This window comes from Salvelinus namaycush, chromosome 15, assembly GCF_016432855.1.
Source record: "Salvelinus namaycush isolate Seneca chromosome 15, SaNama_1.0, whole genome shotgun sequence".
Lineage (NCBI taxonomy): Eukaryota > Metazoa > Chordata > Actinopteri > Salmoniformes > Salmonidae > Salvelinus > Salvelinus namaycush.
In genome coordinates this window covers 16,038,410-16,063,938 of record NC_052321.1, presented here as the reverse complement: position 1 = coordinate 16,063,938, position 25,529 = coordinate 16,038,410, and the positions used below count along the sequence as shown (strand labels likewise).

The window sequence follows — 25,529 nt, the reverse complement described above, 5'->3', positions numbered from 1 at the left end:
GTGGACTCCTGTACTGTACAGTAGAGCACACTAGTGTTGAGTACAGTATAATAAACTGTACTGTACTATACTGTACTGAACTGAACTATACGCGACTCTACTGTTCTGTTCTGTGCTTTGCTGTACTGTGCTGTACTCTACTGAGCTCTACTGTGCTGTACTTTGATCTCCAGACTTGTAAAACATTAACCTAACGTAAAAGAAACGCCTGAAACTAGTCCTTGATGAGAAAAAATAACAGTCAGGGGAGGTTTTCTTCAGCACTGTTCAACCAATCCAGTAAATGTGGAGAAGGAGTTAAGTTGGAGTGTCGCCTTGTTAACGTCCAAAAACGGAAGTTGTGTCACAGGCTCTATTTTCATTTCCCCTGAAAACCGGAACATCCGATTGTTGGGGACTCAGCAGAGCATAGACGTCTATTATTGGTTCAGATTTGGTCCAACCAAATTTGGTCATGTTTGATGGCAAAGCTCATTAACTACACACTACTTTTTTTGCACAGTAGGCAAGAATTTCCTTTATTTTTCGGCATCAGACCTGCCTTATTCTCACTTGTGTTTAGTAGGCCAAATTACACATTCTGGTAGCATCTGACTCCAGAGTGATCTTTTCATGCAATTTGTAGTCTATGACATTTCAGATTTAGATATGATAATTTTTCACAAAATAGTTGAGATGTAGTGACCTACTTTTTCAAAGTCACTTTAGTTAAGTAAACTATATTTTTCTTAAGTGTAGTTTTAGCGTAACTTAAAGGGTCAATCATGGGCATGGCTGGAAAAATGTAACCACTCTCAAATTCAGAGACAGTTAGGGATGCAAGCACTGGCGATCCATGAAACTGACCATCCATGAAATCCATGAGGCTTTTTTAGGCTTTATAGTGTTTGTTTACATTTACCTTGCTTAAAAACATTGGAGTAAAACAAATCACAATAAAATAAGTTTATGAGGCATTTATCAATTATTTTTCGTCATGAATAAATGGGTACATTTCATACATTTATAAGTCCAAAAATGAATGTGGGTACTGGGCATTTCCATGTAAAAGACCCCAGGAGCACTAACATGAAGTTCAAATTAGTCCATCGAATTCGGTGTCAAATGAAAGCTCAGAGTCTATATTTTGGAGATATTAAGGCATATATAAATGTTTCTACCATTTTCCATCCTAAAAAAAAGATGGAAAAACAGATGGAAAAGACGCCTTAGAAAAACATCTAGCATAAAAAAATCTTAAAAGGTATTAGAAATACAAACAGAATAATGTTGAAGTAAAGACCCCTGACAACTAATATCAACATGTATATTTAGTTTAACAATTTACTTATCCCACTGTCTGGACATGTGTGATTAGTCCTAACATACACTACATGATCAAAAGTATGTGGACTCCTGTTCGTCGAATTCCAAAATCTTGGGCATTAATATGAAGTTGGTCCACCCTTTGGTGCTATAACAGCCTCCACTCTTTTGGGAAGGCTTTCCACTAGATGTTGGAACATTGCTGCGGGACTTGCTTCCATTCAGCCACACGAGCATTAGTGAGGTCAGGCACTGATGTAGGGCGATTATGCCTGGCTCGCAGTCGGCGTTCCAATTAATCCCAAAGGTGTTCGATGGGGTTGAGGTCTTGGCTCTGTGTAGGCCAGTCAAGTTCTTCTACACCGATCTCGACAAACCATTTCTGTATGGACCTCGCTTTGTGCACATGGGCATTGTCATGCTGAAACCAGAAAGGACCTTCCCCAAATTGTTGCCACAAAGTTGGAAGCACAGAATCGTCTAGAATGTCATTGTATGCTGTAGCGTTAAGATTTCCCTTCACTGGAACTAAGGGGCCTAGCCCAACCCATGAAAACACCCCCAGACCATTATTCCTCTTCCACCAAACTTTACACTTGGCACTATGCATTTGGGCAGGTAGTGTTCTCCTGGCATTCACCAAACCCAGATTTGTCCATTGGACTGCCAGATGGTGAAGCGTGATTCATCACTCTAGAGAACGCGTTTCCACTGCTCCAGAGTAAAATAGTGGCGAGATTTACACTACACCAGCCGACGCTTGGCATTGCGCATTGTGATCTTAGTCTTGTGTGTGGCTGCTCGGCTATGGAAATCCATTTCATTGAGCTCCCGACAAACAGTTATTGTGCTGACATTGCTTCCATTGCCCCCGTGGTGAGTGCTGCAACCGAGGACAGACGGTTTTTATGCACTATGCGCTTCAGCACTCAGCGGTCCCGTTCTGTGAGCTTGTGTGCCCTACCACTTCGCTGCTGAGCCGTTGTTGCTCCTAGATGTTTCCACTTCACAATAACAACACTTACAGTTGACCGGTTGAATCCACTAATTTGAAGGTGTGTCCACATACTTTTGTATAAATAGTGTAGCTCTTCAACAGGCTCACAGAAACATCTTTATAGGGGTCTAAAGTCTCCTGTATAGTAGAGCGCTCTGACGGAGAGGAAGGCCCCACCTTTCCTTTTCTGCAGGCACAGCAATACAGCAATACATGGAGCTGTGGTCATGGTGCCAGTGTAATTCCAGGGAACCTGAAGACATTCGTCATGGTTTGATTGGCATACAGCGTAGGGGCACTGTGAATTAACCTGCCAACTCTTATTAACAGACTGACCCAACCCTTTTGCTGCAATCCATTTAGTTATTGCACACTTAAATGTGATAAAATTGATTTAAAACTCTATCCATTTGTAGTCCGAATAATCTATGAAACAACACATTTTCTGATAGTTAATTGGTAATATCAGAAAATGGCAATTTAATCGTGACTCATGCTTTAATGTCAAATCACTATACAATGACAATAGACTAATAAAGAAATAGGTCAGGCGGCCTACTCATTCTACTAATTTGAGCTCGTATGTGCCCCTATGCATAAATTACTGAGCAGTGACATTGGGCGCATCACCAAAATAACTTTTGTTCAAGTGCGTTAACGCCCACACAGCCACAGCACGATGCATAATTTGTGCGGTTCTCATTGACAAGTCAGGACGATCGTGAGCTCCCCGCCGGCGCACGGTCGCACACTGAACCAAGCATGCAATGTTGCTCTCATCGAAACGGACACAGATGGATAGTCTCGTTCAACCACTTGTTGCCCAGTATCTCGCTATGGGCTGCCAATCCAAAGAAAATGGACAAAATGAAAATGTGGGCTCGAATGGAAAGGAAAAAGAACATTCGTAAGTTTTTATTTTATAACGAAGTCCTTCCTGTGTTTGTAAAATAAACGAAATAGGTTTATGGAGTGCGTTCGTGCACAGTTTAAATACAGCGAATATGGTTTTGTCAATTTGCAACATACGCAATTATAAAACCTTTATTGACATTGAATACATATTTGAATCTTGTACACTTTTCCAATGTAGTCCTAATTTAAATCAGAAACTTTTGGTGGTTCTTGGTTGTAAAATAACTTGAGTGCACCAATTCAGTGCGATTTATAAAAACATCGGCCAGAGCGCACAAAATGTGCACTCTCAAAACAGCTTCCCTATAGCCTATGTGTTCTCTCCTTCGAATTGTATGCCATAGTTGAGTGTTTTTAATTACAATTGTAGCCTATAGTGTGGAAAGTGTATAGAACAAGTGCATGGCATCCTCTCTGTTTATCAGCCATCTAACTGTTCATTTAGTGCAGTTTCCCAACCCTGGTCCTCGTGTACCCCCAACAGTACACATTTTTATTGTAACCCTGGGCAAACACACCTGACTCAACTTGTCAAGTAATCATCAAGCCCTCAATGAGCTGAATGAGGTGTGTTTGTCCAGGGCTATAACAACAATGTGTACTGTTGGGGGACTGGAGGACCAGGGTTGGACAAACACTGATATAGTGGTTCCCATGATGGAAGTTGGTAATCAATGATTTCCCCAAAGGGAAGTGAATGAGAACAATACAAAATAGCACAGCTACTGTAACTGTAGGATACCTGGTATTAAACACGTTTTATTATTGTGTAATGAACATGACAAGTGTTGTGTTAGTTGCAATATTTTTGGTACACTTATACCTACATTATATTTGAGTGTGTGACTTCACTCACTTTTGTATACTTCAACATTTTAATGTTCACTGCATGCTGTGAAAGTTCTGTATACTTCAATAGTTTAATGTTCACTGCATGCTGTGAAGGTCCCCTAGAAACACACACACACACACACACACACACACACACACACACACACACACACACACACACACACACACACACACACACACACACACACACACACACAAAGCTGTGCTCTCTACACCTCCCTCTATCTCACTCCCTCTCTCCACCACTGCCCCTCCAGACGTCTCTCTCCAGGACCGGGATGTGGCTCCAGATCTAAGGTCTGTCCACCGGTGCCTGTCCGGCCTCAGCGGTTCAACAGGCCCAAATTGGCCCAGATGACCCAGGGCAAGGTCACAATGTCTCTGCCAGGACACTTCACAAAGGGGGCCAGCTGGGAGGAGGTGATCCAGGCCTGTATCCAGTCCTTTGGTGAGTCTCTGTGCTCTGGGTTGCTCTTGAGTTTCTGCCAGCAATGCTATTGGTAGCTAATGTGCTGCATATTTCTTTCTGTTATTTGAAAATGATTTCTGGCTCAGTCGGTAGAACACGGCACTTGGATTACATTTCTGCTGGGACCACGTTACATAAAATGTATGCATGCATGACTGTAAGTCACTTTGGATAAAAGCATCTGTTAAATCACAATAAAATAGGTTTTTTGTTTTTGTTGCATGTAAAATTAGAAACACGTTTAATATTTAAGTTTGTTGAGCTCTACAAAATGGTTGTGCAGGTCAGGATCATTGTCATTAGTTCTGCTTGTTAGGTTAAAGCATTCGCTTCATTTTATCATTTTTAAATGTCGCTGAACCTCAGTTTATTTTAAATCAGTACGGCGAGTGTTTCCTGGAAGCACCTGTTTTTCTCTGCATCTAGTTGTTTGATGTTAAGAGACCCTGTCTCCATTAAACTGTCACCATTTACAAGGTATCTCTAATTCGCATATAGTGCTCGGTTGACACAAACAGACCACATTTGAAGACTTAAATGAACTAGCCTCTATTTGTTGTCTAATAACATGGTCGTCAGTCTTTGCTTTTGAGATAAGTCAGGGATTGACATTAAGGTCTGAAAGGCACTCGCACATCAGTAATATTTTTGGTTGCCCGAAGATTATGATCACTTGCCCAAAAATTTAAAGTAGCTATTTTCACCTACAGACGGGAGGAACCAGAAATACCAGACTACTGCAAGTTTGGTTGTTATCATTAAAAAAAACTCAGAGCAGGTTCAACGTTTGCGACTGCTCAGGTCACTTGCCCCGGACAATAGGGCAAACCTTTATACCAATCGCTGTAATTGTATGTGTATCCAACTATGCCTGCTCTGAATATGAGATAACACAATCATGCAACAACTGAAGTACTGATTCAGTAGATGTGGAATTTGATTTAGGCATATCACATTAGTAATACATTAACTTAACATGAAAATCTCGCCTAGGGGCCCCAAAAGGCTAAGGACGTTCCTGTTGGCTGCACTATCAATGCTGTCAAAAACCCTGTCAAATTAGAATCATGTGTTCTACGAAGTTGTCTGGAGTGCTCTCAAAGTTATGGTGATTATGTCTATGAAGAGGCAAGCATTCAGATTACCGTTGCTTGGAGACACAAATGGAATGACGTGAGAGTGATGAGGTGGTACAATGGACTGAATACAGAAAGTGACATCCCCTACTTACAGTTACACTATCTGTCAGGGGGAACAATAGCAGAATAATGGCTGGCTGTTCATTTAAGAAAGAAGATCAGTCAAGTTAATCAAGTGAGAGCAAGAAATTCAAATCCTCTCATCAGAATCTGGTCTGGAGATAAACAGGCAGGGGTTTTAAATCCAGGTTATTATAAGGGACAGAATGAAGGTACCTAGTACAGAGGGGTTTAAGAGGGCTGAACGTTCCCCAGCAGCTGCTGTCTCACATCAGAGGCTGACCCCCCAGGTCCTGGGGCTCAGGCACCTTTTTCAAATGTGAGAGCATACGCAAGAGCTATTTGAAGGATTAGCTGGCGGCTGCTAGCCCAAAGGTCAGCTCCCCAAACGGCCCTCCTCAGATGCTGACCACTCTTTGAAATGCAGAGGACCAAGGGGTGTGGATCAATAATGTTTGACATCATCATTCACCCTCAAGTCCACGCTCCACAGTTCCACTCACCCACATTGCCCGAAGTCTCTACGCAATCATAATGTTAATGGACAGCAATAGGCAGTGTATATATTTGAATGCCTCAATCGTAGAAGACATTTTTAATTAAATGCATATTCCATGTAAATCATGTATGATGCAGGCACAGAACCTGTGAATGTCACAAAGAGATAAACCATGAGTCAGAGGATCCACTGCAGACTCGGATGTACTGTAGACACTAATGTGAAAAACCTTTATGTGCCTATGGCAATCAATATATGTACACTTACGGAGCATCATGGCTGTCTGGGGGTATTGAAGTAAGTTCCTGTACTGAGGAATGTATTGTTCGACATGTAAACCTACAGCATGCTGGTACATTCAGTAGAAAGAGAACTATCGAAAGTGTGCAACTAATAATGAAATTGAAATCTCTGGGGTCTCTTAGACCGTTCCTTACCGGTTCTTTCATGTGTACAGTAGAGATAAGCATAAGGCTGGCGGAGGCAAAACAAAAGGATCATCCAGCCCAGTTACTGTACCTCTCTGTCAAAACAAGGAAAGACTCCTTACACCGGGGCTTTGCTGATGATGCCTATGATAATAAAAACACTCAAAGTAGGGCAACACTCCCAGCTCTTTGCTGTGTTTGTCATCATATCCCTCCTCCTATCCCAGTGCCGCCTGCTGCTGCTTTCCTAACTTTCCACAGTGAGTAAGACGGAGGGGATTTCCTCAGCAATTAGCCAAGTCTGGGTTGGCAGGGAGGTGTTGTCAAATGATGAAGCAATTGTTTACCTGGTAGTGAATCAAAACCGCGGCCTTGTTATTTTAGGTCATTTTAGAGCACGTGTCAAACTCCACCCTTGTACTTGATTGATGAATTAAGGTCACTAATGAATTAACTCCCCTCACCTGGTTGTCTAGGTCTTAATTGAAAGGGAGAAAATAAAAGACACTCTGCCCTCTTTGGAATGAGTTCGACACACCTGTTTTAGAGCATGACTTGCTTGTATGATTACAGCCATAAAAACAGCACTGTTCAGTTTATTATAGTAGAGGAAGGATAGTTTGCTTGTTTTGCATCACAGTCCTTTTACATACTGTACAGTGACAGTATAAAGCTTCAAACCTATTGATCTTCTAGATGTTTCTTTTTACTCTTGCCAGTTTTTTTATTCAGTAACATTGTCTGTGTGTCATATTGTAGCTGGGAAGGTAACTTTTCATTGACCATTGGGGTGTTGTAGCCATTGTTTGAGTAAACAGAACACTCCTGTACCAGCGGTGCAGGATATACGAGGACAGGATTAGCTGCCTGCTGAAGTGGCCCAGTGAGATAGATAACAAAGATTAGAAATGAACATGTTGCCATGGTGTCTGTGGTATTTCAAGGAGAAATGGGATAAGTGGGGACCCATGGAAACTGGAGTCCTTGTGTGGCATCAAGACAATGCCAGCTGTTTAGGTTAAAAGTTAAACACCATTTGAATGGTTTCGTCAAGGTGCTCTCTTAGCCACGATTCGATTTCCAGAAAGTCACTGGCAAATTGTTTAATACTACTTGGTATGGAAAAGATCGGAAGTCTACACTCTTAGAAAAAGGGTTCAAAAGAGATTCTTTGGCTGACCACATAGGATAACCCTTTTTGGTTCCGGGTAGAACCCTCTGTGAAAAGGGTTCTTCAAAGGGTTCTCCTATGGGGACAGCAGAAGAACACTTTTAGGTTCTAGATAGCACCTTTTTTTCCTAAGAGTGTAGCAAAGATGTTTCCCATTTCTATCCAATAGACAACCATGATAGTGAACCACCTACTTATAATCAAATCAAATGTTATTGGTTATATACACATGGTTAGCAGATGTTATTGCGAGTGTAGCGAAATGCTTGTGCTTCTAGTTCTGACAGTGCAGCAATATCTAACATGTAATCTAACAATTGCACAACAACTACCTAATACACACACATCTAAGTAAAGGAATGGAATAAGGATATATACAGTTGAAGTCGGAAGTTTACATACACCTTAGCCAAATACATTTAAACTCAGTTTTTCACAATTCCTGACATTTAATCCTAGTAAAAATGTCCCTGTCTTAGGTCAGTTAGGATCACCACTTTATTTTAAGAATGTGAAATGTCAGAATAATAGTAGAGAGAATTATTTCTTTCAGTTTTTATTTCTTTCATCACGTTCCCAGTGGGTCAGAAGTTTGCATACACTCAATTAGTATTTGGTAGCATTGCCTTTAAATTGTTTAACTTGGGTCAAACATTTCAGGTAGCCTTCCACAAGCTTCCAACAATAATTTGGGTGAATTTTGGCCCATTCCTCCTGACAGAGCTGGTGTAACTGAGTCAGGTTTGTAGGCCTCCTTGCTCGCACACATTTTTTCAGTTCTGCTCACAAATCTTCTATAGGACTGAGGTCAGGGCTTTGTGATGGCCACTCCAATACCTTGACTTTGTTGTCCTTAGGCCATTTTGCCACAACTTTGGAAGTAGGCTTGGGGTCATTGTCCATTTGGAAGACCCATTTGCGACCAAGCTTTAACTTCCTGACTGATTTCTTGAAATGTTGCTTCAATATATCCATATGATTTTCCTGCCTCATGATGCCATCTATTTTGTGAAGTGCACCAGTCCCTCCTGCAGCAAAGCACCCCCACAACATGATGTTGCCACCCCCGTGCTTCACGGTTGGGATGGTGTTCTTCGGCTTGCAAGCATCCCCCTTTTTCCTCCAAACATAACGATGGTCATTATGGCCAAACAGTTCTATTTTTGTTTCATCAGACCAGAGGACATTTCTCCAAAAAGTACGATCTTTGTCCCCATGTGCAGTTGCAAACCGTTGCTGAGCGGCCTTTCAGGCTATGTCGATATAGGACTCGTTTTACTGTGGATATAGATACTTTTGTACCTGTTTCCTCCAGCATCTTCACAAGGTCCTTTGCTGTTGTTCTGGGATTGATTTGCACTTTTCGCATCAAAGTACGTTCATCTCTAGGAGACAGAACGCGTCTCCTTCCTGAGCGGTATGACGGCTGCGTGGTCCTATGGTGTTTATACTTGCGTACTATTGTTTGTACAGATGAACGTGGTACCTTCAGGCATTTGGAAACTGCTCCCAAGGATGAACCAGACTTGTGGAGCTCTACAATTTTTTTCTGAGGCTGATTTATTTTGATTTTCCCATGATGTCAAGCAAAGAGGCACTGAGTTTGAAGGTAGGCCTTGAAATACATCCACAGGTACACCTCCAATTGACTCAAATTATGTCAATTAGCCTATCAGAAGCTTCTAAAGCCATGATATTATTTTGGGGAATTTTCCAAGCTGTTTAAAGGCACAGTCAACTTAGTGTTTGCAAACTTCTGACCCACTGGAATTGTGATACAGTGAATTATAAGTGAAATAATCTGTCTGTAAACAATTGTTGGAAAAATTACTTCTGTCATGCACAAAGTAGATGTCCTAAACGACTTGCCAAAACTAATTTGTGGAGTGGTTGAAAAACGAGTTTTAATGACTCCAACCTAATTGTATTTAAACTTCTGACTTCAACTGCACATGTAAATATATGGATGAGCATTGACAGAGCGGCATAGGCAAGATGCAATAGATAATATAAAATACAGTATATACATATGAGATGAGTAATGCAAGATATGTAAACATTATTAAAGTGACTAGTGATCCATTTATTAAAGTGGCCAATGATTTCAAGTCTGTATGTAGGCAGCAGCCTCTCTGTGTTAGTGATGGCTATTTAACAGTCTGATGGTCTTGAGATAGAAGCTGTTTTTCAGTCTCTCGGTCTCAACTTTGATGCACAACGTGTTACAGCGGATCAACAAAAGCTTTTCTCAAGTCAGATCATTTGTAAAAGAAAGGCTAATGTAGTTAGGAATGGAATCTGCAATTGTTACTTTGCAGTGGTGTAAAGTACTTAATTAAAAATACTTTAAAGTACTACTTCAGTAGTTTTTTGGGTATCTGTACTTTACTTTACTATTTATATTTTTGACTTATACTTTTACTTCACTACATTCCTAAAGAAAATAATGTACTTTTGACTCAATACATTTTCCCTGACAACCAAAAGTACTCATTACATTTTAATGCTTAGCAGGACAGAAAATTGTCCAATTCACGGACTTATCAAGAGAACATCCCTGATCATCCCTACTGCCTATGATCCGGCAGACTCACTAAACACACATGCTTTGTTTGTAAATTATTTCTCGGTGTTGAAGTGTGCCCCTGGCTATCCGTAAATAAGTAAAAACAAGAAAGTTGTGCCGTCTGGTTTGCTTAATATAAAGAATTTGAAATTATTCATACTTTTACTTTTGATACTTAAGTATATTTTAGCAATTACATTTACTTTTGATACTTAAGTATATTTTAACAATTACGTTTACTTTTGATGTCCAAGTAGTATTTAACTGGGTGACTTTCACTTTTACTTGAGTCATTTTCTTTTAAGGTATCTTTACTTTTACTCAAGTAATGCAATTGTGTACTTTTTCCACCATTGCTACTTTGTGGATACAGGTAACAATGTATTCCTTGGGATCTTTCCCACTGTGCACAGACGTCATTTCAACGTCATCTAGTTTTGGTTGAGTTGTCTAATTAAGTAGAATTCAATGTGAAATCAAATAAAAAATGTCATCATGTCATTTGATTTAGGTTAAACGTTGGGTAGAAAAAAAGATAAAATTCCATTACGTTGATGATTTTTTCCCAAATCCAATCAGTTTTCTACGTTCATTTAACGTCATCAAATAGGTTTTTTGTTGTTAAAATGACGTGGAAACAACATTGATTCAATCAGTTTTTGCCCAGTGGGTTTCCACATTGTCATATCCTTTTTTATCTCCAGTGCCTCTAGGGACAAAGCTGTTAGAGTACAGTGATAGTGGCTGCAGGTCTCCGTGATGTCTGTACAGCAGAGGTAGGGGAGGTGGTCACAAAGACAGGAAATAAGACACGACAGAGAAAAGTAGACCACAGGAAAGTCACAACACCACCACAGGAAAGGCAGAGACGTCCAGAGATGGTGTACACCAGCATGTCAAGCATGACCTCAGATAGTAGGGGAATTGGTAATGGTAGTTGTACTTAGATGACAATACTATCATACATGGCATTTATTTTTATACATGTCCGTTACCCAGTGACTAGATACACTTAGAGATTTGCATTTGACACATAACTGGTACATTATTGTGTTTATGGTTGATTTCTATCATTATTTTTCTGTTATTGCATGACTTTGCAGACTTGTGGCTGAAAGAATCCAGGTAGTTTTAATAGCTACATCCCCTTGTTTTGTTGACATTGATTCTTTGCATGACATGACTGCTTGATTTTTGTTATCCAAGAGCTACATTAGCATTGGACATTGATATTCAGAAATCATTTTCCTGTCCATATGAACTCTCAACCATCTGCAGTACAGTATTGGCATTGTGATGTGCAACAGAATGTCTGCTGACGTGCTCCATGTGTTGTGTGCTCTCTTTCAGACGTGGAGGGCTCTGTATGTGGGAGCAGCCACCTGATGAACATCACCCTGACCATGCACCGACTCCTCATGTCCTCCAGTGACCTCCTGGAGAAACTCACCTCCCTATATCCTTTACCAAACAGACCCAATGCTCTGCGGCTGCTCCACTACAGCCAGAACTATTATTGAGTTGGCACAAGGACCTGACCAATCTGTTGTGCCAAACATAACACAGGATCTTTACCGGCTGTGCAGCACTGCTTTGTGATTTGGTTGTCAGTAGCAACGGCCAATTAAGATCCAACTTGGCTGACAAGGTGCCATGTCATCGACGCCTCACTCCTCCAATCAATGTGACTATCAGTGCCAATATGTGTGTACCCCAATTTCCTATTACTGTACTGTAGATTCTTTAAATGTCTTTGCTAGCTCCAGTACACATCACCATGTTCTGTTTCAAATTCAGTGTCTTCCAGGTACCTTACATTTTTTTTCTATGACCATCTTAGCTACACAGGACCATTCAAAAAACATGATTCGTCCCTATTTAATTCCCCCACTTCAGGTCTGGTTTTAAAAGGTCACCCTAGAAGCCTATTTTCTGTTTAAAATGAGAGGTATACAACAAGAATGCCCACACACTGTTAAAGCTCCCAATTCACCGATTTATTGACAACGTTTCGATCCGAATCGGATCTTCATCAGGTCAAACACACTGAGTGTTCACATCCCAAAATATACACATTTCACCTCACATGACCATTGAGGAAACGGATCTTCATCAGGTCAAACACACTGAGTGTTCACATCCCAAAATATACACATTTCACCTCACATGACCATTGCGGACATGACTCATGGTGGGTGCAAAAAACATTTGTATATCTCTAATAATTAAAAAATAATGAGATGGGTGCATGTAATGGTTCCAGAACATAATATATATTTACAAAATGACCAAATGAGCGGTATGTAATCTAGGCCTCCATTCAACAAAGAGCAGCAGTACTGGCCCAGTGCGGAGGGCACTAAGGCTAGGGGCTTCAGGTATTAATGACCTCTTCCCAGACTGAAGTCCTCTTCAGATATAAGCACAGCCTCTCAGCTGCCCAAGGAGGCTTGCTCACCAAAACCTACGTCACACCTCAAGATGCACGATGCGTCCTGCCCTCTATTTTGAACCCCTGGGCTCATTCTGAGCCAAGGTCTCAGAAGCATGCATCAAATATTGTTAAGAGCGGGTTAGGAACAAGGGAAAGCACTGAAGCCATTAATGCCATTTATTGTAAACACAATCTGGCTTTGGGATGATGTGGGCGGCTCTCGAGCTCCCATGATGGAATTAGCCTTTTTATGTGCATCACTTCAAGCTGATTTCTGCCAATAGAGTGCTGTGGCGAGGCTTACAGTGCCCGGCTATTTTTAGCCCTGTTTTATATACTAAGAAGAATGGAAATGTTTTTTACTTTTGATTAATACAATCCCCCAGGGATTCTGGTCACTCTGTACCTAACGAGCATATGGCACAGCAGCTTAGGTAATAAACTGTTCTCACACTCAAAGCCATTGAGAGGTAAAAGTAACATTATGTAAGCTGTGCTTTTAGCTGGTTGAGAGAACATGTTTTTACTAACTAAAAGGATCCTCTGCCAGCAAATGTAATACACAGTCTGTTTTGGAAGGAATAGTGAATGTATTTTGGGCACGTTTAAGACACTTTTATCCACGGCAACCAAGCAATCCAACCCATAGCACTGTAAAAACCATGTTTCAACCAACTGAGCTATCGGAACCACACACCACCAGAATGATTCACTTGCTGATGCTCCTAACCAGTTTTCCCATTTGTGATCGCCTCCTCCCAAAACACCAAATGTCACATCTGTTTCCTGCACTAAATATAATAAACACCAATTTGGAATTGTTTACTTAGATCAGGGGTGTCAGACTCATTCCATGGAGGGCTTAGTGTCTGCTGGTTTTTGGTTTATCCTTTCAATTAAGACCTAGACAACCAGGTGAGGTGAGTTCCTTACTAATCAGTGACCTTAATTCATTGATCAAGTACAACGGTGGAGCGAAAACCTGCAGACACTCGACCCTCCGTGGAATGAGTTTGACACGTGACTTAGATGAACAGAAATGAATAGACACTTTGTCCTGCATAGTGATCCAGGTCGTTTATTCACTAATAAATCCCACATACAGTTCCTGGTCTCTTCCCTGACACTTAACAATGTGCACACATTTTACTATACCAGTGAATTATAATGTATCCTTAACTTGAGTTGTTACATTTAAAAGCGCCGTGGAGAATGAGCAGTCCACAGAATGTGAGAGGATCTGCTACTTCATCAGGTAACTGTGTGTTCCCCGTGCAGTGGTCTTGATCCTGTCACTACCACAGGGCCTGCTGGGGTCCACTAAGGCTTTCACACAATACCTCACTGTCCAATCATTCTTATGAAAGAGCTTATGAAATCCACTTGTCACCTAATAATACAATATTCTGTAATTAGGTTAATGGTTTAGGTCAGTGTTTCCTAACCCTGGTCCTCCAGTATCCCAACAGTACACATTTTTTATGTAACCCTGGACAAGTACACCTGATTCAACTTGTAATCTAATCATCAAGCCCTCAATGAGTTGAATGAGGTGTGTTTGTCCAGGGCTACAATGAAAATGTGTTCTGTTAGAGTTACTCGAGGACCAGGGTTGGGAAACACTCTATTTTCTATCTATTTTCTATCTATTTCAGGTATTGGATCCAGGAGTTCTGGACAATGTTCCGGTTGCACAGCAGCCTGTCTGACTCCATGGAACAGTTCCAGGATCTGATCAGAGATCAGGGCCAGGAGAGGCTGTGCCCTCTGTTGCAGACTCAATGGATGTAAGTATCCCCAGTATATTACTGAAGAGAATTAATATCTCTCTGGCTTAACATTCATGCTGATGTAATGGTTTCAAATGATGCCTGTGTAGTACACTATATATACAAAAGTATGTGGATTCAAGTTAGTGGATTTGGCTATTTCAGCCAAACCCTTTGCTGACAGGGGTATAAAATCAAGCACACAGCTATGCAATCTCCATAGACAAACATTGGCAGTAGAATGGCCTGTACTGAAGAGCTCAATGACTTTCAACATGGCACCGTCATAGGATTCCACCTTTCCGACAAGTCAGTTCATCAAATTTCTGCTAGGGGTGCCCCGATCAACTGTAAATGCTTTTATTCTGAAGTGGAAACGTCTAGAAGCAACAATGGCTCAGCCGCAAAGTGGTATGCCACACAAGCTCACAGAACGGGACCGTCGAGTGCTGAAGCGCATAGTACGTAAAAATCGCCTATTCTTGTTTGCAACACTCACTACCGAGTTCCAAACTGCCTCTGGAAGCAACGTCAGCACAATAACTGTTTGTCAGGAACTTAATGAAAGAAAGAATAATGGTCTGGGCTGTTTTTCATGGTTCGGGCCCCTTATATCCAGTGAAGGGAAATCTTAAGGCTACATCATACAATGACATTCTAGACAATTCTGTGCTTCCAACTCTGTGGCAACAGTTTGGGGAAGGCCCTTTCCTGTTTCAGCATGACAAAGTCCCTGTGCACAAAGCGTGGTTGATACAAAAATGGTTTGTCGAGATTGGTGTGGAAGAACTTGACAGGCCTGCACAGAGCCCTTACCTTAACCCGATCAAACACCATTTGGGTGAATTGGAACGCCAATTGCGAGTCAAGCCTAAACGGCCAACATCAGTGCCCAACCTCACTAATGCTTTTGTGGCTGAATGTAAGCAAGTCCCTGCAGCAATGTTCCGACATCTAGTGGAAAGCCTTCCCAGAAGAGTGGAGGCTGTTATAGCAGCAAAGGTGGGACCAACTACATATTAATGCCCATGATTTTGGAATGAGATGCTTGACGAGCAGGTGTCCACATACTTTTGGTAATGTAGTGTACTTGTATATTTCCTGTCTATGTTGTTCACCATGTTGTGTCACAGAAATGACAGGCACTGGTCTCAGAAGCCCAGTCAGAAAATCAAGGCTAACAGCAGTAAGAAGAGGAAAGTGTCTCTGCTGTTTGATCACCTGGAGCCCATCGAACTGGCTGAGCACCTCACCTACCTGGAGTTCAAGTCCTTCTGTAGAATATCAGTGAGTAGAGTCCCAATTCGCCTGAATGTGATCGCTATTAACACTATGACATTGGGAAGAATCTCATAGCACATGCGCTCTACTTTAGGTATCGTAATGCATTCCAAATGTGTTCGCCAACCTCTGTCCTTTTAGCAAAATGAGTCAGCATATGCTTTATTATTTCTGACAGTTTGCAGACTACCAGAACTACATCCGCAGTTGCTGCATGAAGGACAACCCCATGATGGAACGTTCCATTACGTTGTGTAATGGTATCTCACAGTGGGTGCAGCTCATGGTTCTGAGTCGGCCTACAGCTCAGCTGAGAGCAGAGGTTTTCACCAAGTTCATCCATGTGGCTCAGGTATAGCCCTAACTATTCCTGCTCCTCCAGATCTATCATAGACTAATACTCCCTCTACAGTGTATGTGTAAAAAATAACAAAATGTCCACATACAAGGTATTTAGGTTCCATGTTTTGTACCCTCTTAAAGAGTGTTTGTTCATAGTGTATATTCAGTGCCTTTTCCTCGGCTTAAGCGAATACATGTCTACCATCTCATACAGCACAGTGAGACCTACCTACTGCTGAGCTGCAGAAGCACCATCATTTGTAGTTACATAATGCATATTAAAAGAGGGCTGCTAATGACTCTCAAGAGTTCCATGATGGGCTTTTAGTGCGTCAAAGATGCTTGCTAACAGAGAATGTGTGCTCTGAATATTAACAAAGTACAGGCCATCCGCACGAATGGATTTATCAGGTGAAACACTGACACTCAAGTGCTAGCAAGTGTACCATGGAAAACATAACTAGTTGATGAAATCTGGTTTATTATGGCTCTTCACCACTTTATTCACATGCAAAGCTGTGTCCTGAAAAGTGATGACGAGCTGAGAGAGTTGGATGGAGAGGCCGAGTTGGATGGAGAATCTCTCTAGGTTACTTTAAAGGGATACTTCAGGATTTTGACAATGAGAGAGTCAGATGAACTCGTGGATATCAGTTTTAGATTTCTGTGTCCAGTATGAAGGAAGTTACAGGTAGTTTCGTAAGCCAATGCTACATAGCGTTAGCGCAATGATATGAAGTCTATGGTATCTGCTAGTATGCTAGAAGATACCATAGACTTCCAGTCGCATTTGTGCAAGGTAGCATTTGTGCTAGCGCTAGTTAGCAACTTCCTTCAAACTGCATGCAGAGACATACAAATGGTATCCACGAGTTCATCTGACTCTGGGGAAGTAGATAGAGGTCATCATTGCCAACATCCTGAAGTATCCCTTTAATGCACTAGTCAGATGCTGCTCCTCTACCTTCTCTTAATGTATTTCACATCAATGGGTTCCAGTGTCCCACAGCAGGGATATAGCATCAATTAGGAACTGGGAAAAGTGTGGCAGTATTATGAGTGCATTATGCAATCAATATTGGAGTGCTACTTGTGGGGTGTACTATTGGTTGACTCCGGGGTTAATTTAATTATTTGTGTATGTGTTAACCAGAGCCTCCATCTTATGCACAACTTCAACACACTAATGGCTGTGGTGGGGGGCCTGTGCCACAGCTCCATCTCCAGACTTAAAGAGACCAGTTCACATGTATCCCACGAGGTCACCAAGGTACATTATCTATAACATTATCATAACTTGATCTATTGATCAGTATGTTGACAAATGTCTCCAATATATACATACTGTACAAGGTGATCATCTACAATATATTCTCTGCTGTCTCTTCTCTCCACAGGTGCTGAATGAGATGACAGACCTCCTGTCCTCCTGTAGGAACTATGACAACTACCGTCAGGCGTACAGCAGGTGTGCAGGCTTTAAGATCCCCATCCTGGGGGTCCATCTCAAGGACCTGATCTCAGTCAACGAGGCAATGTCAGACTATGTAGAGGACTACAAGGTGAATGTTCAGAAGCTCCAGGCTTTGTACAACCACATCAACGAGCTGATCCAGCTACAGCAGATCACCCCACAGCTCGATGCCAACAAAGACCTGGTCCACCTTCTCACGGTTAGTACACACTTAAAATGCCACTGACACGTTTATACCTACAATGCAAAAATGACACGAACATGGAATCGTAATATCAGTGCAAAATATCATATTCATAGGCTAGTACACACTACTGTGTTCGTTGGAATATGTCAGCTGTTTGACCCTGGTGTCCTCTATTGCTCAGCTGTCCCTGGACCTCTACTACACAGAGGATGAGATTTATGAGCTGTCTTACACCAGGGAGCCCAAGAACAGCAAAGCACCCGTGAGTAAAAAAGGGACATGAAAACTGAAAATACCCCTAGCCATATCAAGTTCACTGTGTTATGGCTACGGGTATTTTCAATTTCAAACATGTAATAATACTCATTAAGACCCAGTTAGCTTTACTGAATCATTTCTGAATGTCTGGAAATTGGATGTTGTATATCTCATGAACAAACCTATTGAAAGAGAATAAGCACTGAAACATTTTTTTAATTGGCCCATTTAACATCAGTATGGTCTATTCTACATCTTCTGACAGTGTTCTGATCATCTGTTTTGTTTTACATCAGCCAGCCACCCCCTCTAGACCTCCAGTGGTTGTGAACTGGGCTTCAGGAGTGCCCCCAAAACCTGACCCAAAAACCATCAGCAAACATGTGCAACGAATGGTGGATGTGAGTTATCCACCTACCACACTGTATTCTCACACGCATTGTATTCTATTTCCTAAAAAAAGTAATTGTGTTATGATTATTGTTATGTCATGACTGTTATGTAATGACTATTATTGTTTACTATATTCATTATTTCTCAACTCTCCCAGTTGATCTATTGTGCTTCTTGTATCCCACTACAATTTCTTGTCTCTCGTCCTCAACAGTCCGTGTTTAAGAACTATGACCATGATGAGAATGGCTTCATCTCTCAAGGGGACTTTGAGAAAATTGCTGCTAGCTTTCCATTCTCCTTCTGTGTCATGGACAAAGAGAAGTAAGTGGAGTGTATGGTTCCTTTGTGGGTGAATGGGCTCTCCTTTGGCACAGTTGACAGTTCATTGTAACTGCATGGGTTCATTTGTGACTGCAGAGAAAGGAAACTAAAGTGGAATCTGTTAGCAGGGTCTGTAGCAGCAGGAAACAGAAATAACAACAGAACTATGAGCTAGCCATTCTCACTGTGGTCAACTGACAGGTGAAACCACAAACTTTTTAACCAGTTAGCTACTGGAGTGAAACTGTTGAAGTAAAAAAAAAAATGCTAGTTTTGGTTGCTCCTATTTCAATGAAGACATATGAAATGGTTCCCAATGCCTACACAGCACATTGCAAACATTTCTTATCAGACAGTTTGTACATGAGATATGCTTTTTGTTGTCCTGCTCCAGGGAAGGCCTCATCAGCAGAGAGGAGATCACAGCCTATTTCATGCGTGCTAGTGTCATCTGTTCCAAACTGGGTCTTGGCTTTGTCCACAACTTTCAGGAGACCACCTACATGAAGCCCACATTCTGTGACAACTGCTCCGGATTTGTAATTCACTACTCTATATTACAGCACTATGTCCTGGCCTGTCTTCAGCTAGACTGTAGTTCTCATTAATAGGGCCAGGAGGTTTTCCAGACCATGTAACCGGAACAGGAAAAACTCTGGGCCGTAGTTATAGACTACTCATCAACAATAGCAATGCAGTTACGACTATAAATGACAATATTTAAACATGCTCATTTTTAAATACGCATCACTTGTGTTATCTATAAATAACCTTAGCAACTTCCTCTTCTCCATTACAGTTGTGGGGCGTCATAAAACAAGGCTACAGATGCAGAGGTGATTCTTTTTTTTTACTGTCACTGAGTTTAGACTGGAATATTCCATAGTGTTTTCATACATGTCATACTGTATGTAGCTTAGAGTTCAGTACGTTGTACTCAGTACTTTGTATTGTTGATAGAATACAATGTTAGCAGATGTTGTTGATAATGGGGAGGCCGATGCTGTTGATAATGGGGAGACTGTGAGGAGCAAGTGAAGTGTAGCTATCTTGAGAAGAAGCTGCGTTGTGTGGTTTCTGTCATGCAGACTGCTTGCTGAACCTTGCAACAGATAAAAGACTTGAGTCTGCAGTCGCAACCACAGCATTGGTTTTTACCCTCTTCCCCTTGAAACAGTCAGAAACACACTATTTTCATGGCTACATGCACGTAAAGGTCTGAGAACTGTTCTGTTCCACAGGCTGAGCAGCAGCATTAGGCTACTGAGGGGGAATGGAAGTTACATTAGCTAGTAGGGTGCTGAAGTGTTCCGTTAGTAAATCACAACAAAACATAAACATGCATTCTCTGTGCAACCCAGCAAGACCATACAAGAATAACATTTTAACTACCTCCTTTCCACCTCTGCTTGCTCTAACACATTGTCTGCATTCTCTTGGCCTGGTCACAGACTGTGGTATGAACTGCCATAGGCTCTGTAAGGATCAGGTGGCGTTTGAGTGTAAGAAGAATGCCAAAGGCAGTAGCACCTCTGAAGGTCCGCTAACACCAGGCTCCACACCCGGCACTACAGGTGGGCCGGAAGGTGAGGAGGGACACACACACAAACACACATACAGTGCATTCGGAAAGTATTCAGACCCCTTGACCTTTTCCACATTTTGTTACGTTACAGCCTTATTCTAAAATGGATTAAATAGTTTTTTCCCTCATCAATCTATGCACAACACCCCATAATGACAAAGCAAAAACTGTTTTTTTGAAATTTAGCAATTTTTTTTTTTTTTTATATACAGAAATATCACATTTACATAAGTATTCAGACCGTTTACTCTGTACTTTGTTGAAGCACTTTTAGCAGCGATTACAGCCTCGAGTCTTCTTGGGTATGACGCTACAAGCTTGGCACACCTGTATTTGCGGAGTTTCTCCCATTCTTCTCTGCAGATCCTCTCAAGCTCTGTCAGGTTGGATGGGGAGCGTCGCTGCACAGCTATTTTCAGGTCTCTCTAGAGATGTTCGATCGGGTTCAAGTCCGGGCTCTGGCTGGGCCATTTAAGGACATTTCCAAAGCCACTCCTGCGTTGTCTTGGTTGTGTGCTTAGGGTCATTGTCCTGTTGGAAGGTGAACCTTCGCCCCAGTCTGAGGTCCTGACTGCTCTGGAGCAGGTTTTCATCAAGGATCTCTCTGTACTTTGCTCCGTTCATCTTTCCCTCGATCCTGACTAGTCTCTCAGTCCCTGCCGCTGAAAAACATCCCTACAGCATGATGCTGCCACCACCAACTTTCACCCGTAGGGATAGTGCCAGGTTTCTTCCAGACATGATGCTTGCTATTCAGACCAAAGAGTTCAATCTTGGTTTCATCAGACCAGAGAATCTTGAAGAGTCTTGGTGGTTCCAAACTTCTTCCATTTTAGAATGATAGAGGCCGCTGTGTTGTTAGGAACCTTCAATGGGGTGGCAAGTAGCCTAGTGGTTAGAGTGTTGGACTAGTAACCGAAAGGTTGCAAGATTGAATCCCCGAGCTGACAAGGTAAAAATCTGTCATTCTGCCCCTGAAGAAGGCAGTTAACACACTCTTCCTAGGTCATTGAAAATAAGAATTTGTTCTTAACTGACTTGCCTAGTTAAATAAAGGTAAAATTAAAAATTAAAAATGCTGCAGACATTTTTTGGTACCCTTCCCCAGAACTGACACAATCCTGTCTCGAAGCTCTATGGACAATTCCTTTGACCTCATGGTTTGGTTTTTGCTCTGACATTCGCTGTCAACTGTGAGACCTTATATAGTCAAGTGTGTGCCTTTCCAAATTTACCACAAGTGGACTCCAATCAAGTTGTTGAAACATCTCAAGGTCGATCAATGGAAACAGGATGCACCTGAGCTCAATTTTGAGTCTCATAGCAAACGGTCTGAATATTTATGTAAATGTGATATATATCATTATTTATTTTTTTATACATTTGCAAAAAGTTCTAACAACCTGTTTTCGCTTTGTCATTATAGGGTATTGTGTGTAGATTGATGACAATTTTTATTTATTTATTCCGTTTTAGAATAAGGCTGTAACGTAACTAAATGTGGAAAAGTGAAGGTGTCTGAATACTTTATGACTGCACTGTACACGCATACTAAATAGGTTCTTTGTCTAAAATAGTGATAACCACATGTAGTGTAGTAACCAGCCAGGGCAGCTTTGTGTTAGAAATCTAAGGCCACAGAAGGTCGCCATCTGTTGGCCTATAAGTAATATATCATCCTCATTGTGCTTACTACTGTTATATAAACTAAAACCTATTTTGTCTCAGATAGGCCTAAACTGTACCATTCAATGTTGCAACCATTGTTGACACTGGTCATATAGAGTGCAAATACACAGGAACTTTAAAATGCCAAATCATTACTTGAAAGATACAGTTTGTTTTTGTAGATGATAGTGCAGGTTTAAGCTACTTTATGGAAAAGTAGCACAGCATCCTGGGTAGTTTCCCTGTGTAGGTGTATTCAAACTGTCATACTGCTCGCTAAAGTCAAGGACCTGCCTCACTTACCGTAACACTGGATGTGCTTTCAGGAACTACTAAAAATAACATTCTGTGGTCAGACAGTCACTCAGTTGACTTTTTCTTAACCTTATGGGATGCAGACTGTATGCAAACACATCACTTCAAAACCCCAAAACTGATTGAAATGGGCTGAACAGATCAGATTTGACTAACTATCTTCATGATGTTGTTTGTGTTAGGCTCAGAAGAGGGGCCTTTCCCGTACCCCTCAGAGGAATGTAGGGACTGGAGCCTTGACTCACCGACCCCCTCCCATCTGAGGCTCCCCCCTGAGCTGGCCATTCCTGTGGGGGTCCACCGCAGCACCCAGACAGAGGGCCCCCACGCCCCTGCCCCCCCCCCAGAGCCTAGTCGGCTGCAGCCAGTACAGTCCTCTCTCCTGGCCCCTGTACCCTCCTCTCTCTTGGCCCCCGTACCCCCCTCCCTCACCCCATGCCCCAGCCCGGTGCCCCAACGCAAACAACGGGCCTACGCCAAGTGGGAGAACAGAGCTTCTACAGTGCTACAGCCCAGGGAGCCGGACGAAGACAACAAACCCACCTATGATACTCTGGAAACGGTGAGATTCAGACACCACTGGGTTACTTATACGTGTTCAATTGTGTACATTGAATGTACTACATTCTCATTTCTAGAGTTTTGAACGTAAGGTTGACCATTCAAACAAACAAACAATGATAGTGAATGATGTTGTTCTCAGGAGAACCAGAAGCTTCAGAAGAACAACGAGACGCTGCGTAAGAAGCTGAGGGAGACGCAGCGCGAGGTAGAGATCCTGCAGACACTCCTAAAGAGGCACGCCCTTCACTCCGTGGTGGAGGACTCCTCCTCCTCCTCCTAGCCAGGAACGCCCCTCAGCCGGTCAGACACACCCACTCTATGACATCACAGGTGATGCTCAGCCATCTGTCTCCAGAGCCATTGACAGTACTGTATGTCTTGAGGACCCTAGTGCCACACAGTCGAGAAGATACACAGAGGGACCTAAAATTCCCTGTGAGGAGACGCTGTTACTCACAGTATGGTACATACAGCCAGTCTTAACACCAGTTGCAGCCAATCACAGCCAAAACGGGGTTATGAGGCAAAACCAATGAAAGTACCGTCCTGGATAGGACACAGACAATCAAAGTACAGTACCAGCCATCATGGAACATAGCCAAAACATATCCAATCAGTGTGCCATCGGCTTTGGGACTCTGACAATCAGAAAACCACACAGTATGGCAGAAAGGCCAGGAAACTGGAGAAGTTAATTCTGGTGTACTGTGTAGTAATTGTCCTGCCTTAGGTAATAACAAGGTTGCATATTGCATACAACATGTAAATCCACGTGATTTCAATGTTACTGTCCATATTTATTGTTAAAACACTACAAACTCAGAGTTAATGTCAATCAATGAGGAAAAGATAAGCAGAGTTCCATTTTTTTTATACAGGTAGATATAGACAAATAGTTGTTTTTATGTATGTGTAAGACATTTTATCGAAAGAATACATTCAACCACAGTTTTATCATGTATATTTCATCAGCTCAGTGTTGTCCATAGTAGCAATTAACATAATATTAGATGTTTCACCAATGACATACCATGTAAATACCCTAAGCGCATGATATATTGTGGTGCCAACGTACCAGTATTTCTCTCAAGATGTCCTCTCTCAGTATTGCTGTCATAATGAATGTTATAATAAAGACATATTCTCTATTAGTCATGTTGGGTGAGTTTTCTAATTCAATGGGTTCTAATTTGTCTTTGTTTCTATGGAAGTGACAGTAGCTGTGAGATAAGTTCCACTAGGGGTCACTGAATCCCTCTAGAATGTTGGCATAGCCAACCACCAATACATAACTGTTTTATATCTATGCCTACCACTCTGCCTGCTTTCATAATGGCTTGACTGTTTTCATTTTGTTTTGTCCAACTTTGCTAAAATAATTGAAAATACAGCTCACGGTGACTACTATTTGCTGGATAAATGTATTCCACTTTCTCTATTCAACCTCATCACAATAGCTGTGAACTAGTGGAAACAGTGCCATTACCTCTCAGTTGGAGATGAATGGGAAGTCTAATATGAAAATAAGAAAATCCTTCCATAATGTCAGGGAACGTGAGCAGGGTAGTTGATTGTAGCAATCAGTTTGGACCGGTTGCTTCTGCTCTTAAAGGGATAGACACCCTCGCCATCAGAGGTTAAGAACAATAAGGCTCAGCCTCCACAGTAAACAGGTGAGGTTGTGACTACCTATATGGCATGAATCTCTTATTTTAACCAGACTTAACAGACTGAAAAGCCAGTTAGAAACAAGGTATTGATGGAAATTGATATTCTGTTTAGAGCTATTGTCAATCTCTAGCTATGTAGCTTTTCTAAAACCTCCAACATCAAGCTTAAACAGGAAACACTGTCACGCCCTGACTTTAGTTATATTTGTTTTCTTGATTTTTTGGTTAGGTCAGGATGTGACAAGGGTGGTTTGTTTAGTTTTTGTATTTGTCTAGGGGTTTTTGTCTTGTCTTGGGGTTTTGTCTTCTATGGGGATTTGGTATGGTCTAGGGGATTGTAGGTTTATGGTGACCTAAATTGGTTCCCAATCAGAGACAGCTGTTTCTCGTTGTCTCTGATTGGGGAGCCTATTTAGGTTGCCATTTTCCATGTTGGTTTTGTGGGTAGTTGTTTTCTGTTTTGTATGAGTACTTGACAGAACTGTTGTGTTTTGTTCCACTTTTGTTTTTTGTTTCAGTGTTCAAGTTATAATAAACATCATGAACACGTGCTGCGCTTTGGTGTACTCGTTCTTCCTCAGACGAACATCGTTACAAACACACCACAAAACAAACACTGATGGTGGTGGCTCAATCAGTGAAAGAAATTGCATTTGCAAGAGAACAATAGAGCAGTGTAAATGTGGTTCCTATCGTTTGTGTCCCTTGTAGGTCAATAGGCTGCTTATCATAATACGTGCTGTATTCCCATTCATATTGACCTGAGATCTCTGTGGGTAATTAGAGGTGCAGCCTTCTGTGGTGACGAGCAGAGACACATACAGTTGAAGTTGGAAGTTTACATACACCATAGCCAAATACATT

At 41.7% G+C, this 25,529-nt stretch overlaps 1 protein-coding gene across 1 annotated transcript; it reads left to right on the top strand.

Annotated features, from left to right (window-relative positions):
- The first annotated feature begins 3,025 nt into the window (after positions 1–3,025).
- On the top strand, positions 3,026–25,215 carry LOC120060220 (RAS guanyl-releasing protein 1-like). Its single transcript, XM_039009371.1, has 17 exons — positions 3,026–3,209; positions 4,327–4,517; positions 11,752–11,857; positions 14,028–14,090; positions 14,491–14,622; positions 15,738–15,891; positions 16,064–16,237; positions 17,381–17,497; positions 17,625–17,900; positions 18,070–18,150; positions 18,443–18,547; positions 18,754–18,863; positions 19,258–19,402; positions 19,663–19,699; positions 20,315–20,449; positions 22,614–22,993; positions 23,135–25,215. Exons 1-17 carry the CDS (start codon positions 3,070–3,072, stop codon positions 23,273–23,275), a joined length of 2,487 nt encoding a protein of 828 aa, XP_038865299.1. The 5' UTR covers positions 3,026–3,069; the 3' UTR covers positions 23,276–25,215.
- Positions 25,216–25,529: the final 314 nt, after the last annotated feature.